General features: G+C 43.9%; 1 protein-coding gene across 1 annotated transcript in view; it reads right to left on the minus strand.

The window, feature by feature from the left end:
• Positions 1–22,242, minus strand: part of LOC144823935 (sperm-specific sodium:proton exchanger-like) — a 5,382,759-nt gene that overhangs the window by 2,708,798 nt on the left and 2,651,719 nt on the right. The window contains exon 9 of the mRNA XM_078682869.1: positions 3,519–3,659. Coding sequence (XP_078538995.1) covers positions 3,519–3,659 — 141 coding nt within the window. The remainder of the gene's footprint in view (positions 1–3,518; positions 3,660–22,242) is intronic.

The raw sequence follows: 22,242 nt of genomic DNA on the forward strand, positions 1-22,242 counted from the left end.
ACAGCACTGGAAGACTTTGTGGCGTTTCCTGTTAGGAAGAGCTGCAATGTTCAAATCAATGACCATCTCATGCATCATCTATGCAGTATATTGATACCCCGTACTTAGTGCCCAAATAATTCTTTCTGAGAACAAAGGCAGCCTTCCAGATTTTACTTTTGGGAACTGGCCCTCCCCGGATCGCCCTCCAGAAACTCACTAGGGAGTATACGATGGGGTGATTGGGCTACCAGATATCCGTAAATATCATTGGACGGCACAATTGACGGTAATCAATGGCTAAGTCTTTTGACCATGGGATGATCTGATGACATGTCTGAACAGGTTTGCATGGGGTAGAGAGGATTATGAAGGGAAACTCTACAGGGGCAAGCTCATATGCACATTACCAACACATGCGAGAAAAGTAGCCCAAAGGCCACCACGTTTTTGGGATGGAAGGGACGATTGACTGAGATGACCCGTCTATGGTTCAGTGAGCTCTTGTCTGAGGCGGGCAAACTACAGGGCTTTGCCAAATGGAAATTGATAGGAGTCAATATACTGGCCGGGAATTTCTTTGCTTGATTAAATTAACTGACAAATATAAACTAGCAGTTACACAAATGTATAATATATCCAAATTAAACAAGCAATTGCTGACGTAATCCTGCCGACACACCTATTATATCCTCCCCACTTGAAGATCGTGTTTTGACCGAACTAGTATCCCAAAAATTGCTATTTCACTGAACTACGTAAAGATGCTTACCAATGCTCCGTATCCCCTGCTGGCCTTTAAGGTGAAATGGGAATGGAGGTCGAACAATTCATGGAGGGTGTGTGGGATGAGATGTAGGCAAACCCAAGAGATTACGATCAAATTGGGATTTTGGCTGGTCCAGTTGCGTATATTGCATCAATCATATTATTCTCACACTTTATCTCAAATGAAAGGTAGAATCACAACAGCGACCATCATTGCGAGGCTGCAGTGAAGAAGGGACTCTTACACATATTATTTGGGACTGCCCACAAATCAGACCTTATTGGCCCACCATCAGAGACATGATGCACACAACCACAGGATATTGACTACCAACCATAATCGAATTCTGTATACTAAATATTTGTGGTGACACACCACCTCCTTGATAACGTCAAATATGGCTCTCGCTTGGTCTGGGAGTACCAAAGAGGAATATCGCTCAAAAGTGGGGGGCTCCAGACCTGGCACGGCCACAGGGTTGACGAAATGAAATGGACTGGTGTATGGTCACAGAGGAAATAATATACAAAAGTGAAGATGCCGCAAGAAATGGGACATAGTATGGTCTGCTTGGGTAACACAAAGAAGGGGAGGGAGTCATTGAGATGGGAACACTTCTGCAGATGAGTGGAATACAATGGGGAGAGTAGTACTGACATGTATTATTTCATGATGCTGCCATATTTGTTAAGTATCTTGGGACTAATGAATAGTTATCTAATATGGGCCCACGGTGTCACAACGCCGTTGTGTTCAATTATTTTTTCTTTTCTTTTTTTCTATTTATGAAACTCAATAGAAGGATTTCTTAAAAAGACAAGCATGTTCTCTGTCCCCACTACGTTTCATTCTAGTAGTACACCCACTAGTAGCAAATATCACAGATGAGTTTTAAATAGAATGTGTGCAGTTTGGAGAGGAACAACATAAAATGAATCTCTTTGACCATTATATTTGTTGACTCTTAGGTCGCTGGAGACCTCCCTGCCTAAAGTATCGGGAGATTTCAGGATTTAAGGTGAAACTAGGAGAATCTGAATTAATGAGTCGAGGGCTAGACCGGGTGAGAAGAGAATAAGTAGAAAGTATACCTCCATTTAGATAGGCTAATAAGAAAGGTTTCTTACACTATTGCTGAAAAAAACCTAAACCTTTATAGATTAAACCATGTCAAACTTCCAGCTGGTAAGTAGGGGCCTGCGGGAATGACACTCCCTTTAAATCATGGTTGGGCAGACTAGCAGCATAAAAGATGAACAGCCTTATCAATGTACCTCTGAAAGAGATTGAATCCCGACAATTGACAATAGATGCCTTTATATGGACTGTCAGCAAGCTGAGGATCTCTAGTAAAATACTGCAGGCATAAAAGCTTTTGGAGTTGACTGGGTTATTGTGAAATTCATAAATACTATCAAGCAGCTGAACTGAGTATAGTGTCTGGATGGCCAGTGTGATAATCCGAGAAGTATTTGCCTTATATGAAGGTTGTACTGGTTCGAAGACCCCCTATCGGACTTGATCTGGGTTCCTAAAGATATAAACTGGCAGTTTTTATATTTCTCAGTTGTTTTAGCCCATAGTGAAGGCGAGGGAGAGAGTATTAATTCATTACCTTTCCTCAGCTCTATACCCCACTGTTTTACAAACCAGATTTAATCCCAGGAATGTAGGACAATTGTTTTTGTAAGTGAAGGGATGGAGATTGTAGGATGTTGAGGACCCCCTTCAGGAAAGGGAAATCAAGTCTTTTGATGCCACAAATGCAAATGTTCATTAGGGAAGTCAGAGAGGTAATGGTATTGTCAGCTGAGGCTCTTGGCATTATTTAAGATAATAACGACGTGGGATCCAGAGACGTGATATCGAAGCAGAGGTTCACGTCAACTGTTGGGTTGCTAATCAAACATATATACTTGATTGTCACATATGACCTAGGAGAAAAACTCAGTGGCACTGCAACTGACGCTATCTAATTTTTCGACAGATCATTGCCCCTGCAAACTGTCACATAGGAATAGTATAGGAAATCTTTCAATCTAACAGCACACATTAATTTTTAGACATATCTTAGCGTTAGATTAGTAACTAGTTCATTACATCTCATGTAAATGTTAGGTATTGTTTAAGCATTGTGAGGGATATTTAACAAATATTCACACAATGCAGCATGCCACCTTGCTGCATGAAAGGGAGAGGGCAGGAATGTGCTGTATTTAACATTTTACAGCGCATTCCTGCTCTCTGTCTGTGCTAGCGAACAAACGGCTGCCTAGTGCCAAAGCAGGTGTCTTTGCACCATGATGCAAGGGTGCCTGCATTTTTCTCTTCTACATGTGCAGCACAATGCAATACACTTAGAAAGAGGAAACATCAAGGAGAAATAAAGATATTTCGCCTTGTTGTGCCTCTGGTGGGGAGGAGTACAATTCTGACGCTTTCCCAGGTGTACCAGTGTTAGTAAATCTGAGAGTGAGTCAGAATGCATAGGTGGAAGTGTGGGAACACCCACGCTTCACCCATTGCACACCTTTCTATCGCAGAGGAGCGCAGGGCAGCGATTTGCGCTGCCTTGCATTACTCTAGATCTACAAAGCCACTGAGGGCCACTCAAGATGGACTTGCATGACTAGGTAAATTTCCTTTTAGGTTTTGCGTCACCCTGCATACCCTTGTGAGGTGCAGGGCGATGTAAAACCTTTCATAAATTTGACCAATATTTTTTATCATAAACCAAAACACTAAATACGAAAGAAGTAATGGTACCAACCACTTGTGCTTTAAGCATACGTAACCTTGCTTCATCTATCATGTCGCCCATTTCATGAGGATTGGGATCAGGAAGCACATATTTTTGACAGTCAACGCATTCATTTTCTACAAGTTCGGGAAATAACTCTTCTAGAGTTGCCTAGAATGGAATAGAGAAAAACAACAAGCATAAGCATTATTTCTTAGAGAACTGAAAACAAGTTCTACATACTTATAAAGTTATAATTTAAGCACCTAAAAATATACAATTCAACATTTTACACAGGGCATATCTGATGACGGGACGCCTAAAATACTTCTACCCAGACACGCAGTTCCTATGCCCCCGATGTCAGGCTCCCGAAGTGGACTTTAGACACATGTTCTGGGGTGCCCCACCAAATAACAGCACTGGGACCGCATACATGAGGTGCTCAGTGAAAAAATGAACATAACAAAGGTGAACACATGTAAAGCATGTGCACTTGGTGTGTTGTGGAGATGAATAACAGAAAAAGTGCAGGCCCAGTTTATGTTGCTTTCTCTATTACTGGCAAAGAGAGGTATAGCCATGTACTGGACAGCCCCGGAGGGACCCCCAATGGAGGCCTTAAGTGGGTGTGGTTAAAAAATGGAGTGCAGTCTAGGAGGAAGGGCTACGGGCAGAGGAGGTGAAAGGTACACATAAGCACCACATATCCATGGAATGGGCACAAGTGTTACATCAATTCAGGCAACAAACCACACAGGAAGAGCGTCCTGAGATGCCCCACCCCCAGACAGTGCCCACTTCTAGCCAAAGTCAGCAGACAGGTTCAACTCGTAGGGTCTAACGCATGTCGGGGAGAGCATCACACAGATAGCGCAATTACCATAACTCCAAGATAACTCGGGAGTAACTGCCACATCCCCCTTGAGCTCAGCAAAAAACTGCCAAATAGCCACAAACTATCAAACAGTGACCCCCTCCGCCTGCATACACCCCTGTTGACCCACTAGTTATCAGCCTAGTTAACTACCAAAGTTATGAGTCAGGGATGCAACCCCACAGTATGGCAACAACACCAACTGGTGGGATGCGTGACTCTGTCACCGGGACATTACATTATGACCCTTAACAATAGGGCAGGCAGACATAGCTCCCACACCAGGGGCACACGTTCACAGGTGTACCGCGGGAAGCAGACGATCACAACGGACTGAATTAATACGCATGTAGCATCTCTGCAACGCAGCTCTGTGGTGCTTACTGGAGGTAGCTGGTGGGCTAGTTGGCCCCCAGGGACCTTCAGGACTCCGGTGGATTTAATCCCCCAATTTACAACGCTCCAGGGGGCGCGTTTGCACAGTGGTGTAGGGAGTGGACGTACCTGATGTGTCAAGTGTGCAAATGTGTGGCGCGTGTTAAGTTGGGGGATTAAGTCCCCTTAAAACCTAAGGGTTCCTGGGGGCCAACTAGCACACCAGGTTCTCCCAGTAAGCGCAACGGAGCTGTGTTGCAGAGAGATGGTGCAAGGCCTCACGTTTAGCACAGTGGTGCAGGGAGGGGACGGGGCCTGACATGCAAGTGTGCTAACGCACCCCCTGACACATTGTAAATAGGGAGATTAAGTCCCCTTTAATCCTGAGGGTCAATGGGGGCCAACTAGCCCACCAGGTACCTCCAGTATGTGCCAGGGAGCTGTGTTGCAGAAAGGTGTTGGGAGGCCATGCCCCTTTTTACACCTGAATGAGTCTATGACCGAGACCCACAAGACAGTAACAGGTACAAAACAGGACTCAAAATCAATGAGCAGAAGGAGGAAAAACCGGTGATGGGGAAGGCGCGACACAAAGAACAGAGAAACCCACATACAGACGGAACAGAAGGAGATGAAAGACACAACAGGGACAGAAAAGACAGTTATAAATCTAACGAACATGGCTTTATCACATGAAGAAGACCAAATCCTTGCCCTTGGTCTATCATTTTGCATAGAAACAAACATTGACTATACACAAACTTGGATAGACATGTACCGTTTCATACGCAGAATGAAGCTACATAAGCATTTTTTCAACATGCAAGAAAAAACTAATGAAGGAGAGAAGAGAGACATGGCCCACACAGCAATGAATACTCTGAGTGTTGCGGACCTTTTTGAGAGACATGACGGAGTTAGACAATGATTATGAAACTGGCACAATAAACACTGGTGAAGCAGCAATCAGATCAGACTTGAACATTCATGGAACTATCCCTACACCCTTCAGACCCAAATCAGTCTTCGCTCCGCTCATGCCTAAAGACAACATTGACATATTTGCAAATTAGGTAATCAAAAACCTTAAGGAACTGGCCATAGACAGCAGCAATGATTTCATTAAGTCTAAGCAGAATTAAAGGACAGAATACTCGAAAGTCATGCAAAAAATAAAAGAACGAACTGATATAGTTGTACGGTGGTAAGACATGGGAGGGAAACGTGGTCCTCTGGCCCCTTGAAATGTACAACAATGAAGCAATGAGACAATTGCAAGATAAGAACTGCTACACCCGTATTAGTACCACCAACATCGTCAGTATCAAAGAAAGGTAACACAGATGTTTGTACGAATGGAGATGAACCGGACTTATCTCTAGACAGGAGTTCAAATTCATGAAAAATGACTATCCTGTGACACCACAACTCTATTTGATCCCAAAAGTCCACAAGAATGCAGAATTCCCACTGGGCAGACCCATCATATCTGCCATTGCAGTGTTATTTGAAAATACCAGCAAATTTACTGACTTCTTTCTCCAGCCGTTTGTCCAAGCATTACCAGCCTAAACAAGGGATACTGGAGACTTTCTAAATAAATTTTTTGACTGTAATTGGTATGATGATTATGTGTTCATGACATTAGATGTGCAAAGCCTATACACCAGCATTAGGCATAGGGATGGCCTTAATGCTCTGAAACACTTCTTAGGTACAAGAGGCATAGGATTTTACCAACACGCACTTATGCTATTGCTGAATGGTGTTTGGAGAACAACATCTTTATTTTTGACATGTTCCTGTACAAACAGACACAGGGCACAGCCATGGGTACTTGCTTCGCCTCCAGCTATGCTAATTTGCATATGGGCTGGTGGTAGGAGCAAGTATTCATAAAGACATACCACACACAATTGTCTGACAATATAGTGCTGTCCGTCACTACATAAACAACATTTTTATTTTGTGGAAGGGCACAGAACAGAGTGCATTTGATTTTGCTAATTAAATCAACAGCAACACCCCCAATCTGAAATTTACATGTACTACCAGCAAGGAAACCATTGTATTTCTGGATTTGGAATTGTACATTTTTAATAACAAAGTACAATCCAGAACATACAGAAAGCCAACATCAGGGAATGCCATTCACCACGCCAAAAGTTTTCACCCTATCAATCTCATAGAAAGCATTCCCTATGCAGAATGCCTTAGACTGAAGCCTAATTGCAGTACCCTGGAAAGCCTAAATAAATCCACAGAGGGCCTCTTTATGAGACTCGGTAACAGAGGTTACAAGACCAAAACCCTAGAGAAAGCAGAACAGAAGTGTGCGGCCACCAAAAGGGAAGATCTCATTTTTAAAAAATAAGAAAGAGAGCAAGGCCCCAAAAAACTTGGAGACAGCACGTCAAGACTTATCACAGGGTACAACTCATACCACTCCAACCTACACAAAATCTTTTACAGGCACTGGCCAATAGTACGTAGTGACCCCACTATAGGCCGCTCTTGTACCAAGCTCCCACAGTTAACCTTCAGGAGATCAAGTCAATAAAACAAGAGCTTGCTTGCAATGCACCGGTGCAAGACGAAGGTTCAAGTTGTCTCTAATCTCAGAAAGGTTTCCATAAATGCATGAAGTGCAAAGCCTGCAAGCACTGCATAAACATCAAAACAGTCTCGCTTCCCCTCAGAAAGACTTCGCTTGAGATCAGGGAGAACTACATATGAAAAACTGATTTTGCAATATACGTGTTGCGTTGCACTTGCAACAAAATGTACGCGGGAAGTACCATTCATCCCGTGCATGTCAGGATACTGCAGCACTTAAGAGCCATCAGCAATGATGATCCTGCATATCCTGTAGCCCACCACATAAACACACACCACGGCGGCAGAGCGGAAGACCTTGCATACTTTGTCAAAGACAGTATTAACACGAACATTAGAGGAGGCAACAGAAAACTAGCCCTCAGGAGACTGGAATCCAGATACATAATCTTACTAGATTGCCAAATCCCTAACGGCATGAACTCTGATGAGGCAATGAGTGTACATTTATAAATCTGCCTCAGTCATATAAGGATAACGGTAGCTGCCCCCTCCAGATCGTTAACCCAATCCATTAACATCTGACTCACTCTTCACTCATTTTTTGATCTTCACTCTTCTTTCTTTGGCACACACCACTCCCCGTTTATAAACACATTAGATACCCATTTCAAATGACCCAAATCCCCAGATAACACACAAACAGCAATGGAACACCAGCCTACCACCTACCTGGGTAGCATAACTAATACCAGTTATTTAGTATCAAACTTCACAACAGAGGCACTGGATGGTTCACTGCCCATTTGGGCTCCACGTGCAAACATGAGCGCCACCCCCGACTAGCCCGATTGCCCAAGGATCAGGTCACACACTAGCGACTGTACATTGGCAGCTTTTATAGGTACCCTACAGTACATATATTGGGCGGACCATGTAGTGAAACAGACACATTCTCCCACTCGCATATATAATAATAATTTTAGTAAAAAGCAAAACAGTGGTTGTGGTCCAGGGGTTCGTTTTCATGCTGCACGCATCCATAACTTGCTTACTATATATACCACAATGATTATTATATTTTCTTTTGTTTAGTTTAAACATTTGTGCAATTGTAACAAATAATTTGCTATGTACTTTAGTTGGTAAGAAGTGATCAGACACGTTTCTAGCAACACAAAATGTTTTATCTTGACATGCATTTTTTACTTTCCCCAACTCATCTATGTTCTTTGCCACCGATCGGTTGCTGTGACAACCATTCTCGTTTGAGCCACGAGTGTACAATTATAAAAAAGAAGCTTACTGAAGTGATGCCAGATGTAGTGAGCAAGGCGGACTCGTCCACCGAAACGCGTCTGGGTTTCCATCCATGGAATAAATCTTTTCTTCGAATCACCGCATCCCACGGAGTCAGTGCCTGTTTTGTATGTTGAAACCAGGACTGGAAAGGATATATATATATATATATATATATATATATATATATATATATATATATATATATATATATATATATATATATATATATATATATATATATATATAAATGTATATATGTATATATATGTATATATATATATATATATATAAATATATATATATATATATATATATATATATATATATATATATATATATATATATATATATATATATTCGGTACGTGGACGTCCTTCAGCAACCAATCAATCAGTCAAGAACGAGGCAAACCCAGTATCTGGTGCGTGTAAATTTATTTAAAACCCAACACCACTTCTGCCATTAAATTTATTTAAAACCCAACACCACTTCTGCCATGCCGACCTTCGTCCCGGAACTGCTCCAGTCCTTCCCTGGTTCGCGTCGGAAACTTCCGCCTCTCCCGGGGCGTTGACGGCTACTCCTCCTCGGAGCTGTAAGGAAATTCCAAAGCCGGAATTATTGCTTCAAGCCGTTCCTGCCCAAATTGTGGAGGGGTTTGAGCCAAATCCGAGGAAGCATTCCCGGAATTATCTTCGGTACGTGGACGTCCTTCAGCAACCAATCAATCGGTCAAGAACGAGGCAAACCCAGTATCTGGTGCGTATATATATATATATACACAAACCACTTCCCTTAAAAAGAGAAGCGCGGAGGCCAGAGGGGGGTCATGTGGAAGCCCTTTATTTCTCGGTGGTATCAGTTGGCAGCAGCAAATGCATTTCGGCTTAACACAAGCCTTCCTCAGTGCTTACGCCCCAACACAAAGTCACGCATATCTCCATCAAGGCTGTTTTGCGAGTGCTGCAGTCGACATTGTACTCCTCCCCTTAAGCGTTGGCTCACCTGTTGGAAGTCACGTGGGTATGTAGAGACTTCAACTCCCAGCATGCAACATGGTCTTGCAGCTGGGCCGGTGGTGTGGGTGCAGACAGTCTATCAATGTCCGCTCCAATGTCCTTTACAGCCTCGTATGGTGGGACTTATAAATGAAACCTCCGTGTCCCAAAGTTCCTCCTCAAGTCCCCTCGGACTGCTGGACCAAATCACAGAGAGATTCTGGCTATGCGAGGACAGCAGTGTAAGCACACAGCGTCCCGGGGTAAGTACCACCTTTTGCACTCCTTCTCCTGTTGCTTTGGTGGACAACAAACTATCTCGATCCCTCGAGCAAAAACTGCACTGCAAGCAGCGCGGTGCCAGTCTCGTTCGTGTCTTCTTGTCAGCAGGGCCATCCGTAAGCGCTCCTGGCTTGGCGCGAAAATATACACAAACCACTTCCCTTAAAAAGAGAAGCGCGGAGGCCAGAGGGGGGTCATGTGGAAGCCCTTTATTTCTCGGTGGTATCAGTTGGCAGCAGCAAATGCATTTCGGCTTAACACAAGCCTTCCTCAGTGCTTACGCCCCAACACAAAGTCACGCATATCTCCATCAAGGCTGTTTTGCGAGTGCTGCAGTCGACATTGTACTCCTCCCCTTAAGCGTTGGCTCACCTGTTGGAAGTCACGTGGGTATGTAGAGACTTCAACTCCCAGCATGCAACATGGTCTTGCAGCTGGGCCGGTGGTGTGGGTGCAGACAGTCTATCAATGTCCGCTCCAATGTCCTTTACAGCCTCGTATGGTGGGACTTATAAATGAAACCTCCGTGTCCCAAAGTTCCTCCTCAAGTCCCCTCGGACTGCTGGACCAAATCACAGAGAGATTCTGGCTATGCGAGGACAGCAGTGTAAGCACACAGCGTCCCGGGGTAAGTACCACCTTTTGCACTCCTTCTCCTGTTGCTTTGGTGGACAACAAACTATCTCGATCCCTCGAGCAAAAACTGCACTGCAAGCAGCGCGGTGCCAGTCTCGTTCGTGTCTTCTTGTCAGCAGGGCCATCCGTAAGCGCTCCTGGCTTGGCGCGAAAATATACACAAACCACTTCCCTTAAAAAGAGAAGCGCGGAGGCCAGAGGGGGGTCATGTGGAAGCCCTTTATTTCTCGGTGGTATCAGTTGGCAGCAGCAAATGCATTTCGGCTTAACACAAGCCTTCCTCAGTGCTTACGCCCCAACACAAAGTCACGCATATCTCCATCAAGGCTGTTTTGCGAGTGCTGCAGTCGACATTGTACTCCTCCCCTTAAGCGTTGGCTCACCTGTTGGAAGTCACGTGGGTATGTAGAGACTTCAACTCCCAGCATGCAACATGGTCTTGCAGCTGGGCCGGTGGTGTGGGTGCAGACAGTCTATCAATGTCCGCTCCAATGTCCTTTACAGCCTCGTATGGTGGGACTTATAAATGAAACCTCCGTGTCCCAAAGTTCCTCCTCAAGTCCCCTCGGACTGCTGGACCAAATCACAGAGAGATTCTGGCTATGCGAGGACAGCAGTGTAAGCACACAGCGTCCCGGGGTAAGTACCACCTTTTGCACTCCTTCTCCTGTTGCTTTGGTGGACAACAAACTATCTCGATCCCTCGAGCAAAAACTGCACTGCAAGCAGCGCGGTGCCAGTCTCGTTCGTGTCTTCTTGTCAGCAGGGCCATCCGTAAGCGCTCCTGGCTTGGCGCGAAAATATACACAAACCACTTCCCTTAAAAAGAGAAGCGCGGAGGCCAGAGGGGGGTCATGTGGAAGCCCTTTATTTCTCGGTGGTATCAGTTGGCAGCAGCAAATGCATTTCGGCTTAACACAAGCCTTCCTCAGTGCTTACGCCCCAACACAAAGTCACGCATATCTCCATCAAGGCTGTTTTGCGAGTGCTGCAGTCGACATTGTACTCCTCCCCTTAAGCGTTGGCTCACCTGTTGGAAGTCACGTGGGTATGTAGAGACTTCAACTCCCAGCATGCAACATGGTCTTGCAGCTGGGCCGGTGGTGTGGGTGCAGACAGTCTATCAATGTCCGCTCCAATGTCCTTTACAGCCTCGTATGGTGGGACTTATAAATGAAACCTCCGTGTCCCAAAGTTCCTCCTCAAGTCCCCTCGGACTGCTGGACCAAATCACAGAGAGATTCTGGCTATGCGAGGACAGCAGTGTAAGCACACAGCGTCCCGGGGTAAGTACCACCTTTTGCACTCCTTCTATATATATATAAAACCAAAATTGCCCAGCAATTGAAGATGCGCACCGATGTGGGTAAGTATACAACTTTTATTTCAGCAGGCAGCCAGCTTGACAACCCTCCTTTCACGTCCCCTGGCCTGATGCGTGTCAAAGTGCTCTTACTCTTTGCTCAGAGGCCACGATGAGTGTCCATAGTATAGCTGCACCATCATCTCCCCTGCATGCTCCTTCTTTAATTAGCCTCTGGTGTGCTCGGCATTTAGTTGCTCGATAATTCCTGGTGCATGCTGGGAATGATAGTCTTTTTTCCATATTATCAGCCCTCCAGTGGGTCTGGACGCTCTTGTTATTTCAGGGACATTGTTTTTAGCCCTGTATTGGGCTCGGTTGAAACTCTGGCTGCCTTAATTATTGCTCCACATCGCCACAGTGCAAGGTGAACCAGTTCTCCTCGCGTGGTCTCCCCTTCCTCTTTGCACTATGGGAGCTGCTGCAGTCTTCCGCGGCCTGGAACCGCCGCGTAAAATACAACCAAAATTGCCCAGCAATTGAAGACACATGCCGATGTGGGTAAGTATACAAGTTTTATTTCAGCAGGCAGCCAGCTTGACATACCCTCCTTTCACGTCCCCTGGCCTGACGCGTTTCAGAGTGCTCTTACTCTTTTCTCAGAGGCCACGATGAGTGTCCATAGTATAGCTGCACCATCATCTCCCCTGCATGCTCCTTCTTTAATTAGCCTCCGGTGTGCTCGCCATTTAGTTGCTCGATAATTCCTGGTGCATGCTGGGAATGATAGTCTTTTTTGCATATTATCAGCCCTCCAGTGGGTCTGGACGCTCTCGTTATTTCAGGGATACTGTTTTTAGCCCCCCATTGGGCTCGGTTGAAACTCTGACTGCCTTAATTATTGCTCCACATCACCACAGTGCAAGGTGAACCAGTTCTCCTCGCGTGGTATCCCCTTCCTCTTTGCACTATAGGAGCTGCTGCAGTCTTCCGCGGCCTAGAACCGCTGAGTAAAATACAACCAAAATTGCCCAGCAATTGAAGACGCGCACCGATGTGGGTAAGTATACAAGTTTTATTTAAGCAGGCAGTCAGCTTGACAACCCTCCTTTCACGTCCCCTGGATTGACGCGTTTCAGAGTGTTCTTACTCTTTCCTCAGAGGCCACGATGAGTGTCCATAGTATAGCTGCGCCATTATCTCCCCTGCATGCTCATTCTGGGCAATTTTGGATACATATATATATATATATATATATGTGTATATATATGTATATATATATATATATATATATATATATATATATATATATATATATATATATATATATATTCACTGAAAAAACCATAGGTTATAGACCATATATAGTTAGTCATTTGAGATGTCATCAGTGATGTCATCAGTGATGTCACTGACCATGTCATGAATGATGTAATATGTGACATCATCAGCAGTGGATTGCGGGTGCGCGATATATAGTTAGTGCAACTAACTATATATGGAATTTCATTGGTTTTATGTCAATAAAATGTCCAGCTAACTATATATGGTCTCTAACCTATGGTTTTTTCAGTGAATTTTCAAGGTTTTGTAAATGCTAATTCCTAACTATATATGGTCTATAACCTATGGTTTTTTCAGTGAATTTCAATGGTTTTTTAATAGCAAATATCATAAGCTGTCGAATGTCAAGTACGTGGTAAGTAAAAACATTTTCGTGTTTATGCACACTGATCTGCTTTGAATGCTGCCCCCCACCCCTCATTTCTATTAGGAGTACTCTCTCTTTGCAGATAGTGAAGGGTAGTTAACGCAGGCCTTTGCCCCCGTTGTAATCCGTCGTGCCTGCTTCTCTCTCCATTTGATTGATTGTTCTCTTTGGTTCATTCTCTATTTACAAACAAGCACAGAGTCGCAATACTCTGTTTAGTCTTTGCAGATAGCGAAAAATCGTGTAAAAAAACAAAAGGAATCGAGCAAAATCAGTAGGCCACTAATGGGATCTCTTTTTGACCTCGCTAAAATAGAAACATTAGGAACAACCTGTTGAAAATAGCAATGTGTATGTACATAAGCGGCGTTCATTTGTGTTCACAGTACCCCTTGTTGATTGTTTGAATCGAGCATTGAATTGTTCGAAGTTGGTTCTCTTAAGGATCTTCTCTGCCTGCAAACGAGGAAGAATAGGAATATTCTCTCTCCCTTTGCAGATAGTGAAGGGTAGGTAACGCAAGCCTTTAACACGTCGTACCTATTTCATTCCTCATTGATTGATTGATTGTCCGAACATTGACTGTTTGGGAATTAGTTCTTTTTGGAGGTATTCCCTGTTTGCAAATAAACGTAGGAAAATCTTTACAAGTAGTGAAAGTGTAGGTAATGCGGACCTTTCTCCCCCGTTGTAATCTGTCATGCCTATCTACTCCCCACTGATTGATGCACCTGTTTCACCCGGACCATTTACTAGAGATAGGTCATCTGGCCCAACAAGAGAGCACCCCTAGTGAAAAGGACATATGCAATAATAACGAAGTGATCACTGTATCCTGTTAACAGAAACTTTAGCATGAAACAACCTGGAAAGAAAAGAATAGGAAAACGAAAATCAGTAGGCCACTGATGAACTTTTTATTAAATAACAAACAAAGAAACGATAACAATACGTAATGATAAAACCTATTATTGTCCTAGAAACAAGAAACGTTAGAAGTAAGCCCGTAATAAGAAACCTGAAAACATCGCCCCTCACTGCCCCAAAACGTGTCTGTCCCACCGCCTGCCAAGGCCAAATAACGGCAAACTGGGAAAGATAGAAGTCAGCAGACATCCGCCCCATTCTAGAAACTTCCAAAGGGCAACAGGTTTTCGGCTACGCCCAGCCGGAAGCAACACATATAAGGCGGGTCCTGCTGCCACGCCTCGGAGATCATCACGTAGGGTGTAGCCGGAGGAGAGGCCGAGGCCGAGGCCAGCGGGACCCGGCCAGGGGGATTGACAACGCTGGAGAGTTGCAGGGGGGGGAATGTCCGTGTCCTCGACCCTCCCCTCTCTCTCCCAGTCCGGCCGCGGTGGCCCTTGACAGTTTCAGGTAGTCCCGCCACATTCTCTACCGGTCCGGCCACCAACGTCCGGGGCCGATGGGATCCGGCTGCAGCCGATAAACCAAGGAACCCGTTCATGGGGCCAGAGCAAGGGGCGTCCGGCCGACATCCACCGGAAGCCCGGCCCGAAGACGGACGGGATATTTCTTCTTTCTTCAATAATGGCTTTGACAACACTGGGGGGGATGTCTTGCACATGCCTCCGACCCCCCCCCTCGTCCACATCGCCTGGTCCGGCCATAACAAATCTCAAGCGAGACGCCGTGGGGTGCACTGGGAGGGAGAGACGGTGCGAACAGGCCTCTCCCGCCTCCCCAGTGGAGGCTTCCCACCTGCACCCTCAGCGCTCCAGACGCCCGGAAAAGGGTTCTTCCACTGTGGCGATGCTGCAACGTCTCGCCCGGCAGGGTGGAGCCATCCGCTCATTTGACCCCGCGATCGCCAGTAGCTACCGAACTCTCAAAATGGCGATCGACCTGGCAAGAGCGGGCCCAGCATAAAGAAATGGCCCGGTCACTGGTTGACTCCACCACCGTAGTCCTCCACGACCTTGAAGATTCTAGAGGAGCCGCGGGAGTCTCCGACCCCCGCAGACACCCCCGATGGGGAATGACTGCCATGATCGCCCGTGGAGTGACGAAACTGTATCCGCGGGACGTCGGCGCTCCCATGCTGGCGCCAGCCTCACTTTGAATTACTAGAATCCTGCAAACCTCAGTTCCGGTGAAAGCACACTGTGACCCGGTAGGAAAAATTGTTGCACCCCCTCCCCTTTTTGACTGATAGTTCAAACCACCGATCCTTTCCTTTGCCCTTTTACCAGAACTTTGGACTGCCTCCCCCTCTTTTACATTTTCTAGAGAAAACAAAACATTAACCACTACATTAGCATAGCAGTTGACACCAGAACTGTTTTCAAATTGAAAACCAACTACATCTTCAACAGAATCCTTTTTGTTTCTGCTGTGACCCTGCTACAGCACAGGCATTGTCCCCAGCAGTAATTCTGCAATGCCGGTAAGAATAGCTGTGGTGCCTACTGGACTCACTCACCCCCGCGGCGCCCCACGCCGTTATTTGCTGGGCGGCAACTTACTAGACATCACCTTCGTGCCATCTAGATTTCAGCGCGTTCTGCTGCCTTGGAACTATTCGCACAACAGACTGCTACTGACGACCCACCCCCAGGCAACATCTTCTGAATCTTCATAATTTGAAAGAACTAGTAACATGTCCTCATCAGGAATTTCCTCATGAAAAGTCTGCAATGATGATTCTTGTAACTCTATGGTCTCCAAACATTCGATAAATTCGCCATCAAGAGATTGATCAAAAAAATCATTCAAGTCATCTCCTCCTTGTGAGAATATTTCATTATTGGTGCTGTCAATTTCAATAAATGTATTGGATAATTCAAAAGAAATTGCCACGGTCTCTTCGTTGTTTAAATGTTTTTACTGTTTTTGTTTTGTTGTATATATTTATAAGTTATTAAAGTTTTATAATCCTACTACTTTGTTGGAGTGCTATATATTTTTAATGTGACACGAAAATGTAAAAACTTTGATGTACAAAGAGTCATCCCTGGAATCTTCCGCTTCAGGCTCGGTCCCCTCCCCAATCACAATACAGGATGGTTTTCAGATAGTAGGAACACGTGTGGTGTGACGGATCTCATCGGGTGTGGGCCTTGATCTACTATAACTCCTTTGAAGAGGGGTGATTCTTTACAGCTGGGGCCATAAACTACATCTGCAGGGCTAGCTGATAGCCTGGACAATCGGACACAGAGGAAGAGGAGTGTCTGAGGGTGCGGTAGTGAATAGGGAGAAAGGGAGGTGTCGGGCGGGCACAGAGTGTGATTCTCAGGGAAGAGCAGCGCAGATGGGGAGAGGTTTATTGCCCATGCATAACACAGAGAGCGGGGGTGACCAGTGCCTGGGGAAGATGCTTGCGAGGGGGAGCCATGCTACGAATCGACAGCGTGCAGAGAGTGGGTCTGGTCAAGGCATCTAAAATGGCTGCCGTGCACGACAAAAGTGTGGCATTTCAAAAAAGGCAAGATGGCGCAAACAATGTTTTTCAACACTTCCTCATTTCCTTCGAATCGAACGTTAACAGACGTTGGTGCATATTACCAAAGTTAAGCGATATTTATCGCTAACGATGCTTACCAACGAATTTTTTACCGCTAAGCATCGTCAGAAATTATCGAAGATAAACCTTGCTATTATCAAGGTTTATCGCAAATGCGATAAAAAACTACCGCAATGCATTAATATCGCTGAAAACTCAGCGATATTCATGCATTACCGAGCTAATGCTCTTAGCCATGTTATCCACCTCCCATTGGATAACATGGCTAAGAACTGCTCAGGGCAGGTGTTAGTTTTTGGAGATATTCGCGCTTAGCGCGAATATCTCCAAAAGTTGGTAATAGGAGATATATATCTTGCATGTTGTAATGCAAATTATTGTGGTATATGGAACTCATACCATAATCTCTCAGGAAAGCAGAAACTGATCCTTTTGGGACCGCCTGAGAAGGCCTAGGGGGTGAGGGGTACTCTACTTTGCCCCCTTTTCACGTTCCGAACTATTTTATTTTACTCTCTTCTGTAATTACACAAAATAGCAGCGATAAGATGCATCAGAGACACACAGTGAGAGAAAGGAGGCCGGAGATGAAGAAGAGATGTCAAATACAAATTGGAGATAATATAGTGGGAGAAGGGAAGTAAATATGAGTAAACTTACCATGTAACATAAAAATGTTGCACTCTATACTATAAGTCTCATTTTATACTACAATCACTTCGCTACAACCTCATAAATTAAAAATAAAAATGAATAATGTCTCAAACAATTTTTGATTTCTAAATATAAATTTATTCTTCTGAATTTTCTAAATTTGAAAGAACTAGTAACATGTCCTCATCAGAAATTTCCTCTTCAATCATCTCATCTGGAATCTCCTCATTAAAAGTCTGCAATGATGATTCTTGTAACTCTATGGTCTCCAAACATTCGATAAATTCGCCATCAACAGATTGATCAAAAAAATCATTCAAGTCATCTCCTCCTTGTGACAATATTTCATTATTGGTGCTGTCAATTTCAATCAATGTAGTGGAATCATTCAAGTCATCTCCTCCTTGTGACAATATTTCATTATTGGTGCTGTCAATTTCAATCAATGTAGTGGACAATTCAAAAGAAATTGCCACGGTCTCTTCATTGTGATCCATTTTATTTTGAAATTGCTTGCTGTAAATTGCAGAAAAAAATAATCACTTTCATTTATCGTTTTTAGTAATACATAATATAAAACTAACTTTATCAAGTATTTAGTATAACAGAAGGACTGCAAATAAATAACAGAAAACATTTTTCAAATTATCTTCAAGTGTACAACATAGTTCCCCTTACAAATTAACAACTCACCTTTTTAAAAGTAGGAGAAGTGTTAGTACTGTGTAAATCAAACACCAGAAATTCACCACCAAAAATTCCTCACAAATGTACCTCAGACAGTAGTATCACAAAATGGCTGTGGTTTCCTCTCATTTGAGATATATACATAACCAATTAACTTTCATCACACACAAATACAAAACCAAAGTAACATTTTAATTGGTTCTAAATTTCAACACTTTCAAATGTGTTTTCCCCATGCAATTTTCCATAGGACATTTACATACGTCTACAGCCTGAATGGCTGAACGGAATTACACCAAACTTGGCAAAATGGTACATCAAACCTAAGAGGTCAGGAAGGATCTACTATGCCCCCTTATGGTCATTTGCCCCTTCGCTTTGGCCTCCTCTTGTCTCTCGATCCTACCGAGAGACAAGATGGCGGCCGCTACGGACTGTTTGGAATGTTTACAGACGCCGGAGAACCAATCAGCTTCGCAAAGCTCCGTAACGTGAAAAGTACGCGAAGCGGAGCGCTGTTACAGATATATATCTTTTTTTGAACGTTAATTTCTCAAAATCCACTGGAGCACATATATTGAGACCTAGCAAAGGCACATCGGGCTACCAGTCCCTAATATTTTGCCAAGTTTCGTGCAAATCCATTCAGCCGTTCGATTATTATTATTTTATTTTTTTTGCCCCGCGGGGCCCTTTTAAAACCTCCACATCAAACCTAGGGGGTCAGCGAGGATCTACTATGCCCCCTTATGGTCATTTGCCCCTTCGCTTTGGCCTCCTCTTGTCTCTCGATCCTACCGAGAGACAAGATGGCGGCCGCTACGGACTGTTTGGAATGTTCACAGACGCCGGAGAACCAATCAGCTTCGCTTCACAAAGCTCCGTACCGCGAAAAGTCCGCGAACCGGAGCGCTGCCCGGTCCGCTGTTACAGATATATATCTTTTTTTGAACGTTAATTTCTCAAAATCCACTTAAGCACATATATTGAGACCTAGCAAAGGCACATCGGGCTACCAGTCCCTACAATTTTGCCAAGTTTCGTGCAAATCCATTCAGCCGTTCGGGCTAAAAGTGAGGCCAACCGCCCTATGGGAAACTCAATGTTAAAAACACGTTTTGGGACCCCCTTTTTTCTCGTCCCCCCCCTTGACGAAACCCCCCCAAATTTTCAGGGGCTGCTCAGAAACAAAATGTTCCATTTTCCTGAAAATCTCAGCCAATTCCGTCCACAAACGCCAAAGTTATTAGACATAGAATTTTCAAAAATCCCATAGAGAAAAAATCCTAACTATATATACCTACTGGCGACCGCCAGTAGGTAATATATATATATATATATATATATATATATATATATATATATATATATATATATTCACTTAAAAAACCATACGTTTCAGGCCTTATATAGTTAGGAATTAGCCTTTTAAAAACCTTGCAAATTCACTTAAAAACCATAGGTTTCAGGCCTTATATAGTTAGGAATTAGCATTTAAAAAACCATTGAAATTGCTCTTATATGGTTAGTTGTACTAACTATATTTCGCGCACCCGCAATCCATTGCTGATGATGTAACATATTACATCATTCATGACATGGTCAGTGACATCACTGATGACATCACTGATGACATCTCAAATGACATCACTGATGACAGTGGATTGAGAGTGCGCGAAATATAGTTAGTACAACTATCTATATAGGAGCAATTTCAATGGTTTTTTAAATGCTAATTCCTAACTATATAAGGCCTGAATTCTATGGTTTTTTAAGTGAATTTGCAAGGTTTTTAAAATGCTAATTCCTAACTATTGTTTTTTAAGTGAATTTGCAAGGTTTTTTAAATGCTAATTCCTAACTATATAAGGCCTGAAACCTATGGTTTTTTAAGTGAATTTGCACGTTTTTTAAATGCTAATTCCTAACTATATAAGGCCTGAAACCTATGTTTTTTTCAGTGAATTTGCAAGGTTTTTTAAATGCTAATTCCTAACTATATCAGGCATGAAACCTATATTTTTTTTCAATAAATTTCAAAGGTTTTGTAAATGCTAATTCTATTATCGGATAACGTTTATATATGGTATTATCCTTCTGGGACCACCTGAGTAGCTATCTTGTTTCTCAGGACAAGTGAGGCACAAGAGAGAACAAAACAAGAGTGGAACACACGAAAAGGGGGCAGGGTAGAGACCCCCTAGCCCTTCTCAGGGGGTCCCAGAAGGACCACCAAGTGCAATTTATTTTTTTTAAATCGCAGGGTACGCGCACGGTATGCGTACCGTACGCGTACGGTGCGCGTACCCCGTGATTTTTTTCTATTTTTTGCCCTTGGGGGTCCTTTTGGGACCCCCTGAGAAAGGCTAGAGGGTTGGGGGGTCTCTACCCTGCCCCCTTTTCGTGTTTTCCACTCTTGTTTTGGGCTCTCTTGTGGCTCAGTTCTCCTGAAAATCAAGATGGTGGCCAACACTTCCTGGTTTGGACAGTTTAGAATGTTGACAGTCAACTGCCAGCCAATCAGAAACTCGCTCTCGCACGTAAGGGTACGCGCACGTATGCGTACGGTACGCGTACTGCACGCGTACGGTGCGCGTACGGTGAGCGCATATAGATATATAATTTGCTCAAATTCAATTTTCTCAACAACTATTGGAGGGATTTTCACCAAATATAGAAAAGGCACTACTGCATACCTGTCCCTACCATTTTGCCAAGTTTGGTGTAATTTCAATCAGCCGTTCAGGCTGTAGCCGTGTCTAAAGGTCCCATAGAAAATGCTGTTTGAAATATTTCAAATTCAATTTTCTCAAGACCTACTGGAGGGATTCTCACCAAACATAGCAAAGGCACATCTGCATACCAGGCCCTACCATTTTGCCAAGTTTGGTGTAATTCCATTCAGCCGTTCGGGCTGTAGCCGTGTCTAAAGGTCCCTATGGAAATTAACATGGAGAAAACACGTTTTGGGAGCCCCCTTTCGACCCCTGCTGGACGAACCCCCCCGAAACTTTCAGGGAAGGAGCGGAGCTGGCCAAAACTCTGGAAAATTACACGCAGATTCCTCAATCGGCGCCAAAGTTATTCCCAATAGAATGTTGAGCGCATATAGATATATAATTTGCTCAAATTCAATTTTCTCAACAACTACTGGAGGGATTTTCACCAAGTATAGAAACGGCACTACTGCATACCTGTCCCTACCATTTTGCCAAATTTGGTGTAATTCCGTTCAGCCGTTCGGGCTGTAGCCGGGTCCAAAGACCCCATCGAAAATGCCATTTTAAAAATTTCAAATTCAATTTTCTCAAAAACTACTGGAGGGATTTATACCAAACATAGAAAAGGCACTGCTGCATACCAGTCCCTACCATTTTGCCAAATCTGGTGTAATTCCGTTCAGCCGTTCGAGCTGTAGCCGTGTCAGAATGTCCCTATGAAAATTAACATGGGGAAAACACGTTTTGGGACCCCTTTTTTTCTCGGCCCCCGCTTGACGAATCCCCCCCCGAAACTTTCAGGGAAGGAGCGGAGCGGAGCGAGGCAAATTTAAGGAAAATTAGAAACAGATCCCTCAATCGGTGCCAAAGTTATTCCCAATAGAATGTTCGAAATTTCCTATGGTAACTGGGTCCTAACTATATATACCTACTGGCGACCGCCAGTAGGTAATATATATATATATATATATATATATATATATAGATATATATATATATATTACCTACTGGCGGTCGCCAGTAGGTATATATAGTTAGGATTTTTTCTCTATGGGTTTTTTGAAAATTCTATGTCTAATAACTTTGGCGTTTGTGGACGGAATCGGCTGAAATTTTCAGGAAAATGGCACATTTGGTTTCTGAGCAGCCCTTTAAAATTTGGGGGG

This window comes from Lissotriton helveticus, chromosome 3_1, assembly GCF_964261635.1.
Source record: "Lissotriton helveticus chromosome 3_1, aLisHel1.1, whole genome shotgun sequence".
NCBI lineage: Eukaryota > Metazoa > Chordata > Amphibia > Caudata > Salamandridae > Lissotriton > Lissotriton helveticus.